Source organism: Aethalodelphis obliquidens, unplaced genomic scaffold (assembly GCF_003676395.1).
Source record: "Aethalodelphis obliquidens isolate GAN/ISIS:26980383/991018 unplaced genomic scaffold, ASM367639v1 scaffold21, whole genome shotgun sequence".
NCBI lineage: Eukaryota > Metazoa > Chordata > Mammalia > Artiodactyla > Delphinidae > Aethalodelphis > Aethalodelphis obliquidens.
In genome coordinates, this window is record NW_020837965.1 from 26,188,639 (window position 1) to 26,207,654 (window position 19,016).

The 19,016-nt window shown below is 56.7% G+C and overlaps 2 protein-coding genes across 6 annotated transcripts in view; one reads left to right on the plus strand and one right to left on the minus strand.

Moving 5' to 3' along the window:
• The first annotated feature begins 231 nt into the window (after window positions 1-231).
• On the plus strand, window positions 232-12,718 carry AMN (amnion associated transmembrane protein). Of its 3 annotated transcripts, XM_027120650.1 has the most exons (13): window positions 232-290; window positions 1,096-1,214; window positions 1,319-1,363; window positions 7,454-7,541; window positions 7,683-7,900; window positions 8,075-8,212; window positions 8,405-8,513; window positions 8,636-8,718; window positions 8,922-9,099; window positions 9,188-9,377; window positions 9,467-9,560; window positions 9,631-11,829; window positions 12,170-12,718. In XM_027120650.1, exons 1-12 carry the CDS (start codon window positions 248-250, stop codon window positions 9,715-9,717), a joined length of 1,392 nt encoding a protein of 463 aa, XP_026976451.1. In that variant the 5' UTR covers window positions 232-247; the 3' UTR covers window positions 9,718-11,829; window positions 12,170-12,718. The 3 variants fall into 3 exon arrangements, with proteins under 3 accessions (XP_026976451.1, XP_026976452.1, XP_026976453.1); XM_027120651.1 differs by lacking the exon at window positions 9,188-9,377 and having other exon boundaries at window positions 242-290; XM_027120652.1 differs by lacking the exon at window positions 8,075-8,212 and having other exon boundaries at window positions 242-290.
• Window positions 11,924-19,016, minus strand: part of CDC42BPB (CDC42 binding protein kinase beta) — a 121,029-nt gene continuing 113,936 nt past the window's right edge. For all 3 annotated transcript variants that reach the window (XM_027120648.1, XM_027120647.1, XM_027120649.1), the window contains one exon: window positions 11,924-13,310. In XM_027120648.1, the coding sequence (XP_026976449.1) occupies window positions 13,179-13,310 (132 nt within the window). In that variant the 3' untranslated portion in view covers window positions 11,924-13,178. The remainder of the gene's footprint in view (window positions 13,311-19,016) is intronic.

Below are 19,016 nucleotides of genomic sequence, written 5' to 3' on the forward strand. Positions count from 1 at the left end.
CCCCCAACACACCCGTTATTTTGGGCAAGTCGGTCCGACAAGCGCCCAAGGTCCTCAGGTCCTGTAGGGCTGAGTGTGTGGGAGGGAGGGGGGCGGGGCCGGCGCCTCCGAGAGGCCTAAGGGTCGCTGCAGGCGGGTCTGGAGGTAAATGTGTAACCTTCCCCGGCCGCCCCCGCCCCTCCCCGCCCGGTCACGTGGGCCCCGCGGGGCAAAGTCTCCGGGTCCGAGACGCGGAAGCCCGAGCGAGATGGGCGCGCCGGGCCGGGTCCTGCTGTGGCTGCAGCTCTGCGGTAAGGGGTGGGTGGAGGGGGGGACGCGACACACTTGGAGGCCAAGGGCCCCCGAGGGGCGGGCGGCGAGAGCTTGAGGGGCTGCGAAACCCGGCCGGGCCTGCAGATCCCTCCGCGCTCAGCGCCCGCCGGGCGGTGCGGGAGGCGAGGAGCCCGGGCCAGACCTACGCCCGGACCGCGCCTGCCCTCGGGCGCTTGTCCGCCTTCGACTTGGGCACCGCCCCGGTCCCCTCCCGAAGCTCCGTCGCCGGCCTACATCCTCCCAGCCCCGAGGGCGCCGCGGACCCTCCCCGTCGCGCCCAGGCCGGCGCGTGTCCTCGGGGCCAGCCCCCAACCCCCGGGAACTTTAGAAACTGCAGCCCCGTCCCTGTTCCCCTCTCTTAAGCCCCTCGCGGCCCCCTCAGGACGCAGCTCCAGTTCAGAGCCCGTCTGGACGGGTCTTGCGGCCCCCCCAGCCCCTTCTACGTGGCAGAGGCCTCTGCTGCCCCATTCGCCTCCGTCCCTTGGTCGTCGCCATCCTTGCCTGGCCCGGTCCTTGGCTCCAGCGCGGGGCGAACTGGGGGCGGGCTAGGAGGCGATCTTGGCGGGCGTCCCGGAGGAGGGCACGTTTGAGCGGGCTCTGCAGATCCCGTAGGAGTTCGTCAGGGAGCGTTGTGGCCAGGCTCCTGCAGTGTCTGGTCCGACGCCGGGAGCGGGAGTGGCGAGGGCCTGTCTGGGCGAGGTCGTCCTCCCTGGGCCACTGGGGCGTCTGGGCGCGAACCCCGGATGCCGCGGGCCCGGGAGCACTCAGTCGACCCCTCCCCAGCGCTGACGCGGGCCGCCTACAAATTCTGGGTCCCCAACACCGACTTCGACGCCGCCGCCAACTGGAGCCAGAACCGGACCCCGTGCGCGGGCGCCGCCGTCGAGTTCCCCGCGGACAAGGTGCCTGGCCCCCACTGCTGGGGCCGGGGTGGGGACCAGCGTGGTCCGGGCCCGCTGGGAGCCCAAGGGTGGGGTGTGCTCGCTGATGCCGCTTCTGCCTGCAGATGGTGTCAGTCCTGGTGCGAGAAAGTCACAGCATCTCGGACATGGTGAGTCCGGGTGGCAAATGGGGCCCAGGTCGGTGGGGGGTTGGTGGGTCCCGCCGGGGTCAATTCCATGCCCCTTTCTTGCCTCCTGACCGGCCTGCACTCGCGTGGGGGACCCCGCAGTCCACTGGCCGTCAGCCTCTGGAGGGGCTTCGGGAAGGTCCGGGACCCACATGGGAGCGGGGGACGCCGGTCCTACAATCTCAGCCAGGCTATGCCCCAGCCTTGTTGGGGGGTGTGGAGGGCGCCTCTTATCCCCACTGCCCTCTGCCTCTGGCCCCTGCCCTCCTGTAGTCTGTCTTCTCCAAGGTTTGCTTTGGGAAAGCCCCCGCTCCCCGCCCCACCAAAGCCTTTCCCTGTCCTGGTGCCTCAAACTCCACCAGCAGAATTCGAGGGGACCTTTTTCTCAAACTGCTTCACAGTGTGAGTTCCAGGGTGGGGGGCCCCTCACCCGGAGGCCGCTGGACTCTGTGGGTGAATAGGGGCAGTCCGGGGGCCCAGGCCTGGGACTCAATCTCTTGCCCAGATGCAGGATCTGGTGACCCCTTATTTCCACTTGGAGGCAGCTCGGTTAATTGATGGTTTTCAAAAGCGGCATTAATTCTGGGAGCCTGGCGCCAAGTGGGGCAGGGCTGTGGGCTCAGTGGAGCCCCGCCCTCACCTGCAGCCTGGGAAGGGGGCAGAGAGCAGGATATCCCCGTCCCCGCAGATCCGGGGTCGGGATGTCTTTCCCACATTTGTCCAACGCAAAGACTAAGGTGCGGAGGGAGCAGTGATGAGGAGGAGGTGACAGCAGAGCCAGGGAGGTAGGGGCGCAGCAGCTGCACCGAGGGGACCCGCCTCCGCAGTCCTGGTAACCATGGCAACCAGGCAGAGGCGTGGAGCGAGCCGGAACCCGCGGGCAGAGGACTCAGCTGCGGGGGAGGGCGCCGGGACCTGGGGGCTCCTCCTGGCTGACTTCGTTACTTTGATGGTCTCCTTTGGAAGAGCTTGGGGATCCTAAAAGACACAACATTCGTTCATTCATTGTTCACTCGTTTATCGGGTCCCTCCATCTGCCCCTTCCTTCCCACGCCCCGCCGCCCAAACGCGAGCCCTCCCCCCGGCCAGAGGCTTCCGCGCGCCTGTACCCCTGCGCACGGCCCCGTGGGCCTCTCCCCCACCTCCCCTGCCTCTCCTCCGCTCCGCGGGGTCAGCTCCCGGAGGACCCGGGTGGGAAAGGACCAGGGCCCCAGGGACAGGGGGCCGAACGGACCCAGCGCTGCCTGAGGCCCCTCCCACCCCCTCTGCACGCGGGTCCCAGCGTTGTCGGCTGCTGAGATGTCGCCCTAGTAACAGGCACAACGACTGTCAGTGATTTCATTTGCATTTCTCTCGGTTTGGAACTTCTCTCCCTGGGATTTTTCTCTTCCTGAACCCTTCTCCCCTCCCATTTCTACCCTTAGCCCAGGTTCTTGTTTTGGGGGAAATCTCCTATAAATACCCATTAATGATTGTTGAGATACTGCAAGTGTCTTCTCACTGTGGACTTTGCCTGCGTTTCCCTTTGCTGATCAGAAACCCCCATTATTAATCTGTCGACTGCAAAATCTGTTGCCTTATAACTGTTTTTGGTGTTTTGTTTAAGCATCTTCTTCCTGCTTCTCAGTCACAACCATAATCAACTATATATTCTGTCTATTAAGTCAGAGCTTTGCCATCAGGGGCGCGTGGCTGAGTGGGGCACTAGCTAGGGAACCAGGCGTATTTTTTCCTCCTTGGAATGAGCCCAGTTTCCAGTGAATGTCCTCCTCCAAACCAGCAGCCTTGCCCCTGGCTTTGTGGCTCTGCGGTCACCGTTCGTCAGCTGCCCAGTGAGGGCTGCCTCTGAGCTTTCCCTGCAGTTCCTTTGATCTTTTTGCCCGTTCTCCTGCCGGCACTGCACTGTCCCCGCTCTGAGGCTCTGCGAGTTGTCTTAATATCCCACTGGGTAACTTGCCTTCTTCACCCCCGTTACGAGGTTGACTAGTTCTTTGTGGATCTGATTGTTGCAGAGAGATTATAGTGTAGGTTTATCAGGTAACAATAGCACCACCACCAAAACCCTGGAATTTGATTGGGAATGAATGATACCTTTATACAAGCAAGTCATCCATTCAAGAGCGTGGATTTTCTCTCCAGATATTTCAGATCGTTGGTCATAAAACTCTTTACTAGAGTCTTAAAACGGTCCACATGAGGTTTTGTGTAGTATTGGTTAATTTATAAATACTTTATAGTTTGGTTTCTATTGTGAATGGTGCCCTGTTTTTAAGAATTATATTTTCTATTTGGTTATCTTTGTAAACAACAACCGTTGTTCCTCTTCTCTTCCAGTCCTAACTCCTTATTTTAATATACATATAAATTTACGTATTTATGTATTTATTTTTGGCTGAGTGTGGTCTTCGTTCCTGCGCATGGGCTTTCTCTAGTTGCGGCGAGGGGGGGCTACTCTTCGTAGCAATTGGAAAACATTCCAAATAGGTTTCTGTTTACAGAAAATACATTTGAACAATGCCAGAAACACTTAAGGCTAAGTAGTATTAGACCTTCTCCTCCATCTTTATAGCAATAATCAGAGTATGTTTTTTGTCACAAAGACAGAAGACTAATTTTGGAAAGGAAGAAACAATATGATGTACAGTCCTTTCTGTCAGAAGACAAGTATGTTTAAAAATAAAGCCTCATCAGTGGTTCTGAATAAGAAACAATACAATGCTGCCAAGCAGTCCCAAACTCACATTTGAGATAAACTGTGGGGTTTAAATGAATGTTTGTAGGGTTTTGTACATAAACTTTAACTGTGGAAATTCTAATCTATTTCTGGTTTGCTAGAAGCTTTAAAAAAATCATAAATATGTTGTTGAACTTTTCAGTTTTCTTTTTTCCCTACATCCCTTGAGATGTAATTTCCCCCTGCCTCCTTTAGCCTGTTAGTGAGCTTTTCTGAGGTTGAACCGTCCTGGTAAGACTGATGTCCTCCTGGTACCTTCCTTCAGGTGCAGGTCAAAGTGCGCCGCTTCTTCAAGACACTTGACTTCTGTCATACTGATTTTGCTGGCACAAGACTCTCCACTACCATCTGCTGGGACACCATCGTACATACTGCAGGGAAGTCGTGATGGGAGCATTCCCTATCCTTTCCTTCCTGCATTCTTGGGACATGAACCCTATGATCACCATGTATTTTTAAAATACATTATTGGATCCAGTCAGCTAATATTTTATTTAGGATTTTGCATTTGCGTTTATAACTCAACTGAGCCTATAATCTTTCTTCCTTTGTATTGTCCTTCATTTGGCTTTGGAATCGCACTTACACTGGCCCCAGAAAATGGGCTGGCAATTTTCACTCTTTTTCTGTTTTCCAGAACAACTTCCTGTAAGAAGTTAAATTTTCCTTGAGGGTTTAGTATACCTCACCTATAAAAAACACTTGGTCTGGGAATTTAGGGAACAGGAGGTCTCTGACTAACATTTAAAACTCTTTGGACTACCCTGGTGGCACAGTGGTTAAGAATCCGCCTGCCAGTGTAGGGGACACGGGTTCGAGCCCTGGTTTGGGAAGATCCCACATGCCGTGGAGCAACTAAGCCCATGCACCACAACTACTGAGCCTGCGTTTTAGAGCCCGCGAGCCACAACTACTGAGCCTGCGTGCCACAACTACTGAAGCCTGCGCGCCTAGAGCCCATGCTCTGCAACGAGAAGCCACTGCGATGGGAAGCCCGTGCACCGCAACAAAGACCCAGTGCAGCAAAAAATAAATAAATAAATAAATAAATAAAATTTGAAAACAAAAACAAAAAAACTCTTTAGGGGCTTCCCTGGCAGTCCAGTGGGGTTAAGACTCCATGCTTCCGCAGCAGGGGGCGCGGGTTCTCAGGTTCGTGGGTTCATCCCTAGTCAGGGAACGAAGATCCCACATGCCACACGGTGTTGCCAAACAAACAAACCTTTAATGCTCACTTGTCTCTTCAAATTCTCTATTGCTTCTTTTTTCAAAAAATATTTTTCTTTATTGTTTTGGCTGCGTTGGGTCCTAGTTGCGGCACGCGGGCTCCTCGCTGCAGCATGTGGGCTTCTCTCTAGTTGTGGCGTGAGGGTTTTCTCTTTCTTGTTGAGGCACGCGAACTCAATAGTTGTGGCTCACGGGCTTAGCTGCTCTGCGGCATATGGGATCTTAGTTCCCCGACCAGGGATCGAACCCACATTCCCTGCATTGGACAGCGGATTCTTTACCACTGGACCACCAGGGAAGTCCCTCTATTGCTTCTTGCATCAATTTTAATATTTAAAAATTTTCTAGAAATTGGCATATTTCATCCAGGTTTTCAAGTTTGGCAGTCCTGATTTCTTAATCTTTTCAATACCTGTATCTTCCCTCGAACGAGTAAGTTCTTTACTGTATGTCCGTGCCCTTGTGGTCTCCCCATCCCCCATCACAGTTTAGTCCTAGATTTAAACATTTATTAAGAGACAACAATAAGCTTCATCACAGTATTTCATCACCCGACTTCCCATATCTCTTCTAGGCTTCTGGATTTCTTTCCTTCTTACTTTCTCCTAGCACGTTTTCAGGGCAGGTCTTTGTGTGGCAATCATTCTGAAGTCTTTTAGGCTTAAAGGTATTTTTATTATCTTTTAATATACGTAACATACTAATCTGGAGTGCAGGGCTGGTTCCTGCCCACTGGTGGACAGGCCTGTGTCTAGGGGCGTGTCTAGAGGTGGCTGCAGACTCCGGAAGTCTCCCGGCAGCCTGTTCTGTCCTGTGCATGCATTGTTGTTGCTGAGAAACCCGATTCCTGAATTTTCTCCTTCCTGGGTGATCTGTCCTTCCCCTCTGCTGCTTTTAGAATGTTCTCTTCGTCTTTGATATTCGTGAACATAGTGTTCTGTGATTTTCCTTGTGTGGCATTCAATGAGACCTTTCAACTCGAGGTCTCCCAGCTTTCTTCAAATATGGAAAATTCATCTTCATCGTTTTTCAGATGTTCCCCCCGCCCACCCTTGTATCTGAATGTTGGTGCTTCGGTTGGGCGGGCTCCCGTCTCTCCTGGCTTCTCCCGCTTAGCGCTTTCCTGCTGTCTTTCCGCTATTACTTTTATCATATAGTATGTACCTCTCCCGCTCTGGTTCTTTTGAAAACCGAGCTCTTGTTCATGCTTCACACCGCTAGTACCCGCCTCCCCCTCCTGAGGCGCATCGTGTCCATCTGTCCATAGCTTGTCCCTGGCGCCTGCAGGTGGGTTTGCCTTGCTGTCACAGTGCTGCACCCTCAGCTGTGGAGGTAGTTGGCCTGTGACCTTGAATCTCCCCGGTGTCAGCCTCTTGGTCAGGCCCAGTGCTTGGGGGACTGAAGAGCAGGCCCTACCCAGCAAGCTGGGATGCCAGGCGGGGCCCTGGGTGGATGTGCCCTGAGACGTTGAACCCCCGTGACCCCTGCACTGGGCAGCTCCCCTGGTCCAACCCTCACCTTCAACCCCAACCCTGGCGGGGGCAAGGAGAAAAGATGGGGTCCTGGGGCTTGGAGCGGCGGGTGGAGGGGGCAGGGCCAGTCAGCCCTCCTCCTGGCCTTCCCCGCTGCCCTATTTCCTCTGACACCTGAGGCCTGGGCTTCTGTGCTGAAGGGGCTCCAAGGCCCCACTACCCTCCCCGCTGCCTCTGGCACCCGCTTCCCCAGCTGTAGCCCCTCCCCTCCCTCACAGGCTCAGGGCTGACTCCAGAGTCCCCAGCAGCTTGGCTTCCTGGAACCTACAAGCCCTTGGACTGTAGTTTTTCAGGGGCGACAGGGGAGGGCAATGGCCCTGACAAGAGTCAACCTGCCCCTGGGACCTGTCACTCCCAGGTCTCAGGCTAGCTCCTTGCTCCTTGGCTTGCAGCCCTACTCCCTGCGGCCTATCTGACCTTCAGGCAGGGCGAGGTGCCCCCAGGCCCTGACCTCGCCTGCTCGCTCTGTGGGCTAGATTCTTCTCCCCAGGGACAGGGGGACCGGGGGTGGGCGCAGAGTGGGACCCTCTGATGCCCCAGTCCACCGCGCGGCGCCGCCTCAGCCTGCGCTTCCTACAGCTCTTGCCGCTGGACGGGGAATTCGTCCTGGCCTCAGGAGCTGGATTCAGCGCCCTGGACATCGGCTCGCACCTGGACTGTAGCACAGGTGAGGGGGCGGGCCAGGGGCAGGGCTTCGAGGGGGCGCGTTCGTGGGTGGGGCCTGGAGCGGACGGCTACGTCCGGGTTGGAGCGTGGCCGGGTTGGAGGGCGCGTTCTGGGCGGAGCTCAGGGTCGCGCGCTCGCCCAGGCGGCCCTGCGCTCTTCCGCGACCCCGACCGCTTCTGCTGGCACGACCCGCACCTGTGGCGCTCCGGAGACGCGGCGCACGGTCTCTTCTCCGTGGACGCCGAGCGCGTGCCCTGCAGCCACGACGACGTCATCTTCCCGTCCGACGCCTCCTTCCGGGTGGGTCTCGGCCCGGGCGCCGGCACGGTGCGCGTCCGCAGCGTCCGGGCTCTGGGCCAGGTGAGCCGGGCGCGCGGGGAGGGGCGGGGCGGGGGCTGGGGTCTCAGCTCCGCGCCTTTGCCCCTCAGTGCCGCTCCCCGGAGCGCCTCCCACCCTGTTAGCCCGGTGGCTTCCGAGCATTCAGGTTCTGTCTCGTCCTCGGGCTGGCTCCGGTGGTCACCCGGCCACCTGCAGACGTTCACGCGCGACGAGGACCTGGCTGCTTTCCTGGCGTCCCGCGCGGGCCGCCTGCGCTTCCACGGGCCGGGCGCGCTGAGCGTGGGCCCCGAGGCCTGCGCGGACCAGTCGGGCTGCGTCTGCGGCCACGCCGAGGTGAGGGCGGCCCGCAGCGGGGTGGCTGGGGCACCGCACAGCTGGGCCCGGCTCTGCGCCGGAGGTCGGAACTGTGCCAGGGGCCGCCGCGCCCCGCCGTCTCTGGCCCGCTCGCCTCCCCGGGCGCGTGGCCCTCTCACTGCGGTCTGCTCCTCGCCGTCTCCGCGCTGACCGCCGCCTCTCCGCTTCCAGGTGCAGCCGTGGATCTGCGCAGCACTGCTCCAGCCCCTGGGTGGCCGCTGCCCCCAGGCTGCCTGCCGAGACCCCCTCCGGCCCGAAGGGCAGTGCTGCGACCTCTGCGGTGAGAGCCCCGCCCGGCCCCTGCTAGCTAGGACGGCTTGGCCACCCTAGCTCGTCCCCAGCCTCAGTTTCCCTGTCGGGCCTGGATCCGCGGTGCTGACCCTCACCTGCCTGCTTCTTCAGGAGCCATCGTATCGCTGACCCATGGCCCGGCCTTTGACCTGCAGCGGTACCGGGCGCGGCTGCTGCACGCCTTCCTGGCTCTGGTAATGGGGCCGCGCCCCGACCGGGGCCCCTGCCCTTCCGCAGCCCCGGTCTGGGACCACCCCCTCCGCAGGAATCCCCGGGCCCCACTCCGCCTCCTCACTGAGGCGTCCACTCTCCGCCTGTCCACCGTTTGTCCCTGCCCACAACGTTCCCGCAGGGCCGAGGGGCGGAGTTCCCGGACCAACTCTGTGCCCCTCTCCAGCCCCAGTATCAGGGGCTGCAAATGGCCGTGTCCAAGGTTCCGCGCCAGCCCCGGCTCCGCGAAGCCTCAGGCGCGAAGGCAGACACGGAGATCCAGGTGGTGCTGGTGGAGACCGGCCCCGAGACCGGCGGCGCGGGGCGCCTAGCCCGGGCCCTCCTGGCGGACATCGCGGAGCACGGTAACCGCGGGCGCCCCGTTCCCAGCCGCGCACCTCTGCCCCCCCCCGCCCTGCTCGGGGCCGACTGAGCCGGCGCCCTCCATTGCAGGCCAAGCCCTCGGGGTCCTATCGGCGACCGCTCGAGAGTCGGGCGCGCCCGTTGGGGGCGGCTCGGCGGCGGGGCTGAACGCGCCGGGGCCGCGCGCGGGGCTGGCGGGCGGCCTGGCGGCCGCGCTGCTCCTATTACTGCTGGCGTTGCTGGCGGGGGCGCTGCTGCTGCGCCGCGCGGGGAGGCTCAGGTACGCGGGGCGGGGCCTCGGGACGGGGCCTCGGCGCCCGGGTACGCGGCGCTCAGGCACTCAGGGCTCACGCGCGTCCCTGCCTCCAGGTGGAGGAGGCGCGACGAGGCGGACCCCGCGCCGGCTGGGGCGCCCGTGGGCTTCCACAACCCTGTGTTCTACGCGGCGGACCCGGCGGAGGCGGTGAGGGGACGCCCGGGGGCGGGGGTGTGGGAATTCCCGCGGCCGGATCCCTGACCCCGCTCTCCCGCAGCTCCCCGCCCCGCAGCTGGACGTCTGGAGCTCCAGCCGCAGCTACTTCGTTAATCCGCTCTTTGGCGAAGCCGAGGCCGAGGCCTGAGCGGCCGCGGAACCTGCCCCCGCCCCCGCGCCGGCGTCGCAGGCCCTGCGGGATACCCTCTGCTGGCCAAGGACAGGGTGTCCTTGCTCAATAAAGGGCTTTCCCGCACCTGCAGTCAGCCGTGGACACACTGCTTCCTGCGTTGCCACCCCTCTGCCCCTGCCTGGTGGGATGGCGAGGGGTGGTCCTCAGAGCCTGTGCCGGCTGGCGCCTGGCCACCCGCCCAGGGCAGTCCTGGGTACTACCTGTAGGCTGGGGCGGTCCGAGGCTTCTGGCCTGCGAGGTTCCACCCAGAATTAGGAGGGGGCTGCCCCGGTTCTGGAGGAGCCCATGGAAGAAGCCCCTAAGGCTAGGGAGGGGACTGAAGCAGGAGGGGGGCGGTGGGGAGAGGCAAATCCGAGTGAGGCACCAAGGAGGGTGGATAAGTGAGCTGCCAGGTGCTTCCCTACCTCATGCCAAGCTGCTCGGACCCAGGGCCAGCCAGGTGGACCTGGACTTCCGGCAGACTGGGCTGCCCGGAGGAGCGGTCCTAGGGACACAGTAGATCTGTTCCCTCTGCTGGGGGCAGGGGCAGAGCCGCCCGCCACAGTGGTGGAGCGTGTCAGAGAGCTGGCAGGTGCGTCCTGCTGGGTGGGGGCTGTTTGGTGTCCATCGCTGCAGGGCCAGGCCTCGCCCTCTCCCTTCTGAGGGCAGCTCTGACCCGGAGGGTGGGTGTCGGGACTGAGCCGCTCTGAGTAGGACACTCACTTGGTAGGTGCTTGATGGGGCAGCAGTGGGACGGTGAATCGTGTGTGTGTGTGTGTAAAGTTGTACTGACGGATGCCCAGCTTGAACTGTCAGGGACACTTCTGTGTAAGCAGCATCTGAAAACATCCCCCCCTCGCTCCCCCCCCCCAAGGGTAACCACGTGCGAGCCTCTAACAGTGAATTTGCTTGTAAGTTTCCATCAGTCGCGAAGCCCTGCTCTGTGGTCAGTATCCTGCCTGTGAAGCTCACCCATGTTGTTACTCGGTGCTGTGTGGCTGTTGCAATAGCTAATATTTCATTTAAAAAACGACTGACGCTTCAGCACCCGTGTTTCAGAGCTGTGAGAGGTGCTCACCTCACGTGGGTCAGACATCAGACGGAGGGAGGGCCAATGTCCAATCCCATCATCTCTGACCCCAAGGCCCCGGCTGCCCACGTGGCCGCTCACCACTGGCCTATGCTCGCGTTTCAGTTTTCCAGGTGCTGTGATTTCAGTCAATTGTCTCTGCCTGTGCTTTGGGTGGTCTCCTTTCAGGGACAGGTGGGAGGATTGTGTCTGCTCCTAAAATTTGCCATGCTCCTTCCCCAGCTGTGAGAATGGAGGCCCACAGTGAGACGGGCCTGGGTCCCCGCCGGCCGGCGGGGCTGTTTGGGCTGCGGAGCCCAGGCCGTGCTGACTGGCGGAGCCGCAAGGGTGCCCAGGACGCTCCCCGAGCATCACCTGCCAGGCACCCGGCTGCTGTCTGTGCTCTACTGTATCCTCGCACCACCCTCTTCGGCAGGTGCCGTCACTGCCCACACGTTACCAGAGCTTACTGGGGGTCAGAGCAAACGATGAAACCCAACTCACCGCAGGCTGCTCCCCGCCCTGGGGGCCAGAGCCCCCAGTGTGGCCACCCATCCAGCCCAGCCTCCCCATGAGCTCCCCCTCCTGGGGGTGGTCTGCCCCACCCTACCCCCGGGGCTGCCGAAGGGCCAGCGTGTGCGTGCGTCTGTCCCACGCAGCTTCCCTCCCGGGGTGTTGCTCTGCCTTGTGGGCTCATGGGCACATCGCCCTTTCCCAGCACTGGGGTCCCCGGTGCAGCAGCCGACCCCGCCCTGCCCTGGCCCTGGAGGGCACCTGCTGCTCTCAGGCTGAATGCCCATCTGCCTGTCCTGGCACGGACACTTGGCCAGACGGCCCCCCTCTCCAGCCAGTGGCCCACCCCTGACCCTGCCTACCATGGTGCAGGGTGTCCCCAGGAGGCCCCCATCGTGACGTTGGCAGGCAAGAGGTCCCAGCTCTGGCGGCTGGTTCCTGCCACGTGGACACGAACCTTTAGTGTGGACCCCGCCTGAGCAAATGACCAAGAATGGCTTTCACAGGTAAGACGGTGCTTTCCAGCACAGGGCGCTACTGGGGGGGGGGGGGGGCAGACAATCCGGGTGACAGGTGGTCACATTCAGACAAACCACTGAGAACTTTAAAACTGCCGTCTTCTGCTTTATTGACAGGTAAATTGTTCAAAAATGTTTTCACAATTCAATAATTACAAAGACTCAGACTTACATTAAAAAAGTAAAAACCAGAACCCCCAGCAGGTGCCAGCCCCAGCAGAAGGCCCAGGGGGCGGGCAGGCGGGTGCTGGGCGTGTGACACGCACAGGCAGGCCACGGTGCCCAGGTCACTCAGTGCCGACTCAAGGTAAGTGCACGTCTTCAACAGCGTTGCCACCGAGAACATCGACCGGCGGGAGAACAGGGAGAAGCCCAGTGGGGCAAGTTAATCGCAAGCCTTTACAGAGACAGGAGGCTGCCTGATACTCACAGATGCCGCGGGGAAGGCAGGCAGGTACGCGCGGGCGCTGCGGCCGGCCCACCGGGTGGAGTGTGGCGGCGAGTCTACACGATCCGGAAGGGCACTGATCACGGGGCTCCATGCGGGGCGGGGGTCCTGGCACCTGCCGCGGGGCTACCCGGGGCTCTGGCCTCCTCTCGGCCCACAGGCCTCGGGGCCCGGCTGCACGACACTCACTGGTTTTACAGCAGGAGGCAGAGCTGTGGAAGCGAGCGGGAAACGGAGCACAGCTGACTTCACAGTAGTAGATACGGGTGACACTTCGTGGTTGTGACCGGAAACGGACTGACACACATGAGGGACCAGGACAGGGCAGGCTTCACTTGAATGGGCCTCTGTCCATGGCTACAAGGTCGGCAGAAGGACTTCTGCATCTGACTATGTAATGGCTAAATGAATAAAAAGGCCACAAACTAAGCTCCACTTTCCTCTGTCTTCAAAACTCTAGGGACACTGGGAATGATACACAACTTCCTACTATTCTCCTAAGGTCCTAGGAAACAGTTTCAGGGAACAGGGAACAGACGCGGCACCGAGGCCGTCCCGAGCCGCCTGCTTCCTGCAGAGCCCCCCGGCGCCACTGGGGTCTGCAGGAGGCTGGCGTCACGGGCCCCCCGCACTGCCTCAGCTGGTTCTGGGCAGGAGGGGCCGCAGGCGGTCCTTCGTGTGCAAACGGAACAGCTGTGCAGATGAGCAGATCTGGCCTACCGCCTCGGTGCGGCATAAAGCCAATCATTATTATAATAAAGTATTTTCTTCATCTCCGTATCTACAAATCGATTCTACATTTCCTTGGACAACACTGGAGGGTCAGCTCAGTCTTGGCACTGACAGGAGGCCACCTGGGCCCCCGGCCCCGCTGCGGTGACCGGCAGCTTCAGGCATCGCAGGACGGCTGCTCCAGGCCTTCAAGGGGGAGCTGGCTCCTGTGGGGGGAGTTGGGGCTTGGTGGGCCGCTGGGGTTGGAGCTGTTCGATGGAGTCGAGTGTTTGGTGGAATCCGAATCAGGCTGTGAAGACAAAGAGGGACAGCGTGAGAACCATGGCCCTGGGCCTGTGGAGGCGATGCTGCCTGGGCAGGTGTAGCCCCTGCTGGCTCCGTTCTTGTCATGAGAGCACGCTCTGCAAGCGTGTCACGTGGTCCTTGCTGGTGAGGGATCATAAACCAAGGCCCAGCCCCACAAATGACTCAGTAGCTCTTCCAGAAAGGAGCAGCTCCCAGTGAAGAAAGCAGACGGCAGGGCAACCGAGCGGTCAGGTCACAGACGTGAAGCCCTTTCACCATAAAAGCATGAGGAACAGAGAGGACCTTTCTCAACATGACAAAGGGTGTCCGTGAGCAGCCCACAGCTAACTTCACACCTGGCGGTGAAAGGCAAAGCTCCCCGCTCAGCGCAGGAACAAGACCAGGCTGCTGCTTTCACCGCTGCTGTTCGACACTGTGCTCCCAGTTCCAGCCAGGGCCAGAAAAAATGGCATCCAAGCTGGAAAGGAAGAAGTAAAAGCACCTCTCTTCACAGCTGACACGACTCTGTACAGACAGAAAATCCTAAAGAACTCCACAAAGAACAAACTCAGTAAAGCTGCAGGGTACAAGATCAACACACAAAAGTCAGCTGTGTTTCTAGACATCAGCAATAAACACTGTGAAAAGGAAATTAAGAAAACAATGCCATTTACGATAGCATCCAAAAGGATAAAATACAGCTAGGAATAAATTTAACCAAGAAGGTGAAAGATCTGTACACTGAGACTATAAAACATCACTGAAAGAAATGAAAGACCACCTAAATAACCGGAAGGGCACCCTATGTTCATGGATTGGAAGACTACTGTAAAGATGGCAATATTCCCCGACATGATCAACCTACAGATTCAATGCAATCTTTACTGAAATTCCAACGGATTTTTTTGGGGAGGGGCAGAAATGGAAAAGCCAATCCTCAAATTCATACAGAATTGCAAAGGACTCAGAATAGTGAAAACAATACTAAGAAAAAGTGGGAGGACTCACACTTCCCAAACTTACAACTTCAAAACATACTACAAAGCAACAGTAATCAAATACAGCGTGGTAGTATTAATATAAAGACCAATGCAATAGAGCTGAGAGTCCAGAAATGTATCTATAAACCTGTGGTCAACGGATTTTTAACAAGGGTGCCAAGACCATTCAATGGGGGAAGGAACAAATGGTGCTGGATATTCACCTGCAAAAGAATTAAACTAGACCCCTACCTCACACCACACACAAAAACTAGCTCAAAATGTAAAAAAGACCTAAACAAAAGCTAAAACCATAAAACTCTGAAGAAGAAAACAGACTAAATCTTCATAACCTTGAACTTGGCAATGGATTCTTAGGTATAACATCCAAAGCACGAGCAACAAAAGAAAAAAACAGAAAAACTGGACTTCACCAAAATTAGAAACTTCTGTACACTGAAAGACACAGAGAATTGTGAAAAGACAACCCAAAAGAACGTGAAAAAAGTATTTGCAAATCACATATCTGATAAGCGTCTGGTATCCTTTTTTTTGGCTGTGCCACACCACACAACTTACGGGATCTTGGTTCCCAGACCAGGGATGGACCCGGGCCACAGCAGTGAAAATGCCAAGTCCCAACCACTGGACCCCCAGGGAATTCCCTATCCATATCATATAAAAATCTCTTACAACCCAACAACAAAAAGACAAATAATCCAATTTAAAAATGGGCAAAAGACTTGAATAGACATTTCTCCAAAGAAGGTACACAAATGGCCAATAAGCCCATGAAAAAGATGCTCAACATCACTAATCATTAGGGAAACGCAAACCAAAACCACAATGAAATACAACTTCACACCTGCTAGGATGGCTATTGAAAAAAAATTTTCTCGTAAGAAAAAAAGTAAGTGTTGGCAAAGATGTGGACTCAACCCTTGTACATTTGCTGGTGGGAATGTAAAATGGTACAGCTGCTGTGGTTCCTCAAAAAGTTAGAAGTAGAGCCGCCATATGACCCAGCAATCCCACTCCTAGGTACATACCCCAAAGAAGTGAAAACATGTACTCAAAACAAATACATGTACGCAGCTGTTCCTAGTGCACTATTCCTAACAACCAATGAGTACGTAAGATGTGGTCCATCTATCCACTGGACTATTTGACAATAAAAAGAAACAACTTACTGATACATGCTACAACATGGATGAACCTTGAAAACATGATGCTGAGTGGAAGAAGCCAGACACAAAAGGCCACGTACTGTCTGATTCATTCCACTTATATGAAATGCCCAGAACAGGCAAATCCCTAGATTGTTAAGACTGGTGGTAGCCAGGAGCTGGGGGGAGGCAGGAATTGAGGAGAAACTGCTCAGCGGGTAGGGGTTTTATCTTGCAGTGATGGAAGTGTTCTGAGTAGACAGAGCTGGTGGTTGTACAACACTGTGAATGTACTGAACAGCCACTGAATTGTTGACTTCTTTAATTTTTGGCTGCATTGGGTCTTCGTTGCGCGCGGGCTTGCTGCAGGCGGGCTTTCTCTAGTTGCGGCGAGCAGGGGCTATTCTTCGTTGCGGTGCGCAGGCTTCTCACTGCGGTGGCTTCTCTTGTTGTGGAGCACGGGCCCTAGGCGCACGGGCTTCAGCAGCTGTGGCACGTGGACCCAGTAGTTGTGGCTCAGGGCTCCAGAGCGCAGGCTCAGTAGTTGTGGCTCACGGGCTTAGTTGCCCCACGGAATGTGGGATCTTCCTGGAAGGGATTAAATCCGTGTCCCCTGCATTGGCAGGCGGATCCTTAACCACTGAACCACCAGGGAAGTCCGAATTGTTGACTTTTAAATGGTTACTTTCTGTTATGTCAATTTCACTTAAATAAACTTAAAAAGAGGAACAAACAGGTCAGTACAGGACAAACAGATGCCATGTACCTCAGGATGCAACACCCCAAGAAGGACACCACGTCCTGTGTGCCGTACTCCATCCTGGGACACACAACCCAAATCTCAAAAGACAAGGAAATGTCAGACACGCAAACTGAGGAGTGTTCTAGAAGATGTGCTTTATGCCAGACAGGCTGAGGGCCTGTTCCAGAGTAAAGGGGCCAAAGAGATGAGGCAGCTAAATGCCACGCGTGCTTGGGGACTGGGTCCCGCGCCAGCAAAGGTGCTTAAGGACGTTATGGGGACACGCAGGTGGCTTCATCAGTATGGCAGCTGTACTGTGTTTGGTCATGTGAGGGATCAGCCTTGCTCTCAGATAAAGGGTACGATGTGTGCAGTGTGCACGCACCCTCATACACACTTGTTTGTTGGTCCCTGGGGAGAACCGGGCGGCTGGGAGACAGGTGCAGAGCCTCTTCACCGTTTACCCGATTCAAAAAACCAGGCAAGCCTTGACTGAGGAACGTTTTGCCAAAAAAACTGCACTTTTTGTAAACAAACTGCACAGTGGACTGAAGACTAAAGAGCTGCGCCTACTAAGCGCAGCGCGTGGCCCTGGCTGGATTCTAGGTTTAGGAACAGGACGCCACCGGGCAGCGGGGAGACGCCCTCCCAAGGGAGGTGCGGGGTAAGTGCTTAGGGGTGGGTAATACTGCAACTCACTTTCTGCTGGTTCCTCCCCAAAAACCCAAATGGGGAAAATGGGTTAGGTACAGCTCATGTGCGTTATTCACTCTACCATTCTTGCAACTTTCCTGGAAGCTTGAAAAATTTCAAAACAGATAGTTGCAGGGGAAAAAATAAGAAAAAAACCCCCAGAAGACCTACCTCTCTAGCCATCAACCTCAGGCCCTTTTAAGGGAGGCCTATGAAACCTTCCAGGAAAAGAAAACCCCTGTATGATGGCAACTAAGAGATCCGGATTTCCTAAGCCAGAGTTGAGGCGGGTGCAGCCCTGAAGACAGCTGAAGAGAGCAGCTCAGAAAAGAAGGCACAGATAACCTCACTGATCAACACAGACGGAAAAACTGGCATCAAAACGTTCACCAGCTGAATCTCTCACTGTCCCACATTAAGAGGATCATACTCTATGCACAATGGCAACAAGAACCTTGGAATGCTTAAGAATTAACTTATTAGCCACCAACACGTGCAACCTGCAAGAGGGAGCCCATCAAGGGGAGAGACGTGCAGTGTTCCTACACAGGGAAGGTCAGGACGGTGAGCGGCCCCCAAATTAATCTACAAATCCAACACAATCCCAGAGAAAAGCTCAACACAATTTTCACTTTTTTTAGATTATGATGGAGTCAACAAGCTCCATAATCTAAAAAAAATTTTAACTTATTTTTGGCTGCGTTGGGTCGCCGTTGCTGCACGCGGGCTTTCTCTAGCTGCGGCGTGTAGGCTTCTCATTGTGGTGGCTTCTCTGCTGCGGAGCAGGGGCTCTAGGCGTGTGGGCTCAGTAGTTGTGGCTCGCGGGCTTAGTTGCTCCACGGCATGTGTGATCTTCCCGGACCAGGGCTCAAACCCGTGTCCCTTGCATTGGCAGGCAGATTCTTAACCACTGCACCACCAGGGAAGCCCCTAAAAATATTTTAAAATTTATTTGAAGGAGAAGCTAAGAAAGTGTTTTGAAAAGTGGGAATGAAGAGATGTGCTCTACCGGCTCTCAGGTTACAGGTGGTGCAGCAGAGGCTCCAGGGATAGAGATACGTAAACAAAGGAATTTAACAAATAATAAAGGGTAACACTTCAAGTTGGAAGGAAGGAAGTGGTGCAGGGCCAGCGTGTCATGTACCTTAAAAAGAAGCAGCTCAGGTCCTTGCGCACGCACACACATGCTAAGACACACACACTCACTCTCACACCCCCTCGCAGACACTTTCACGACGTAATGACAAACAGAAAACCCTACCAAGCTCTCAGACTACAAGAGAATGTTTATCTTAATTAAAAAGATAAAGACTAGACTGTACGAGAATTAAATATTTCTGTATGACAATGCCCTTACAATTAAAGACAAAATTAAAAAGTCAGCAGTAAGGGGAAAAGTACCTGCAACAGATTAACACCCACAACCTATGAAGAGTTTCTATAAACGAGTTAAGAGGAAAGCATGGTGACTCAAGAGAAGACGGGTAAAGGGCGCAAACGTGGACCCAGAGGAAGCAGCAGCCGATACACACCTGAAAAGCTGGCCACGCCAGGAAGGTGAGGACCACGTGAGGCGAAGCCCTTCTGGTTTCCGCTGTCAGCTTAGCAGCCCCCATGAGGACGTGCTGTCGGTGCCGAGGCTGCTAGAACAGCCAGCGCAGCCAGCCTCTGTCCTCCTTCCCACAAAAGCGCTGCTGGGGCACAGCCCTCAGGCTGCCATTCTTCCCATCCTCCTCCCCCACCACACACACAGGGAACCAAGGACACTGCCACCTGGAGCTGGGTCTGAAAGCCCAAGAACACCTGAGCCAGGGATGCCCCCACCTGGCCCCCCAAGCTCCGATCCCAGGGGGCAGTCAGAGGAGGAGAGAGCAAGACACATGAGGCCACCTGTGCTTTAAAAGGAACGTGCCTACTGACGTGTTACAGCCACGTGCATAAAAGTACACGGAAGAGTCTAGACGGGAGAAGCCTTCCTGCACTTTTCACAGGAGGGCTTTCATCTCTCACCCGCAGTCAGTGCCCAGGAGGAGAGCCGGGCCCCAGCAGCTCCTTGGCCCCCCTCCTGATGCCTCCTGAGCTCTCGGCGGCATCCTCCTGGGGCTGGCCCAGCCTCGGGCAGCCATGGC

Coding starts and splice junctions, on each gene's coding strand:
- AMN (XM_027120650.1), top strand. CDS start 248: ATGGGCGCGCCGGGCCGGGTCCTGCTGTGGCTGCAGCTCTGCG. Junction 8,514..8,635: donor GCAGTGCTGCGACCTCTGCG/GTGAGAGCCCCG, acceptor CTGCTTCTTCAG/GAGCCATCGTATCGCTGACC. Junction 9,378..9,466: donor CGCCGCGCGGGGAGGCTCAG/GTACGCGGGGCG, acceptor CCCTGCCTCCAG/GTGGAGGAGGCGCGACGAGG.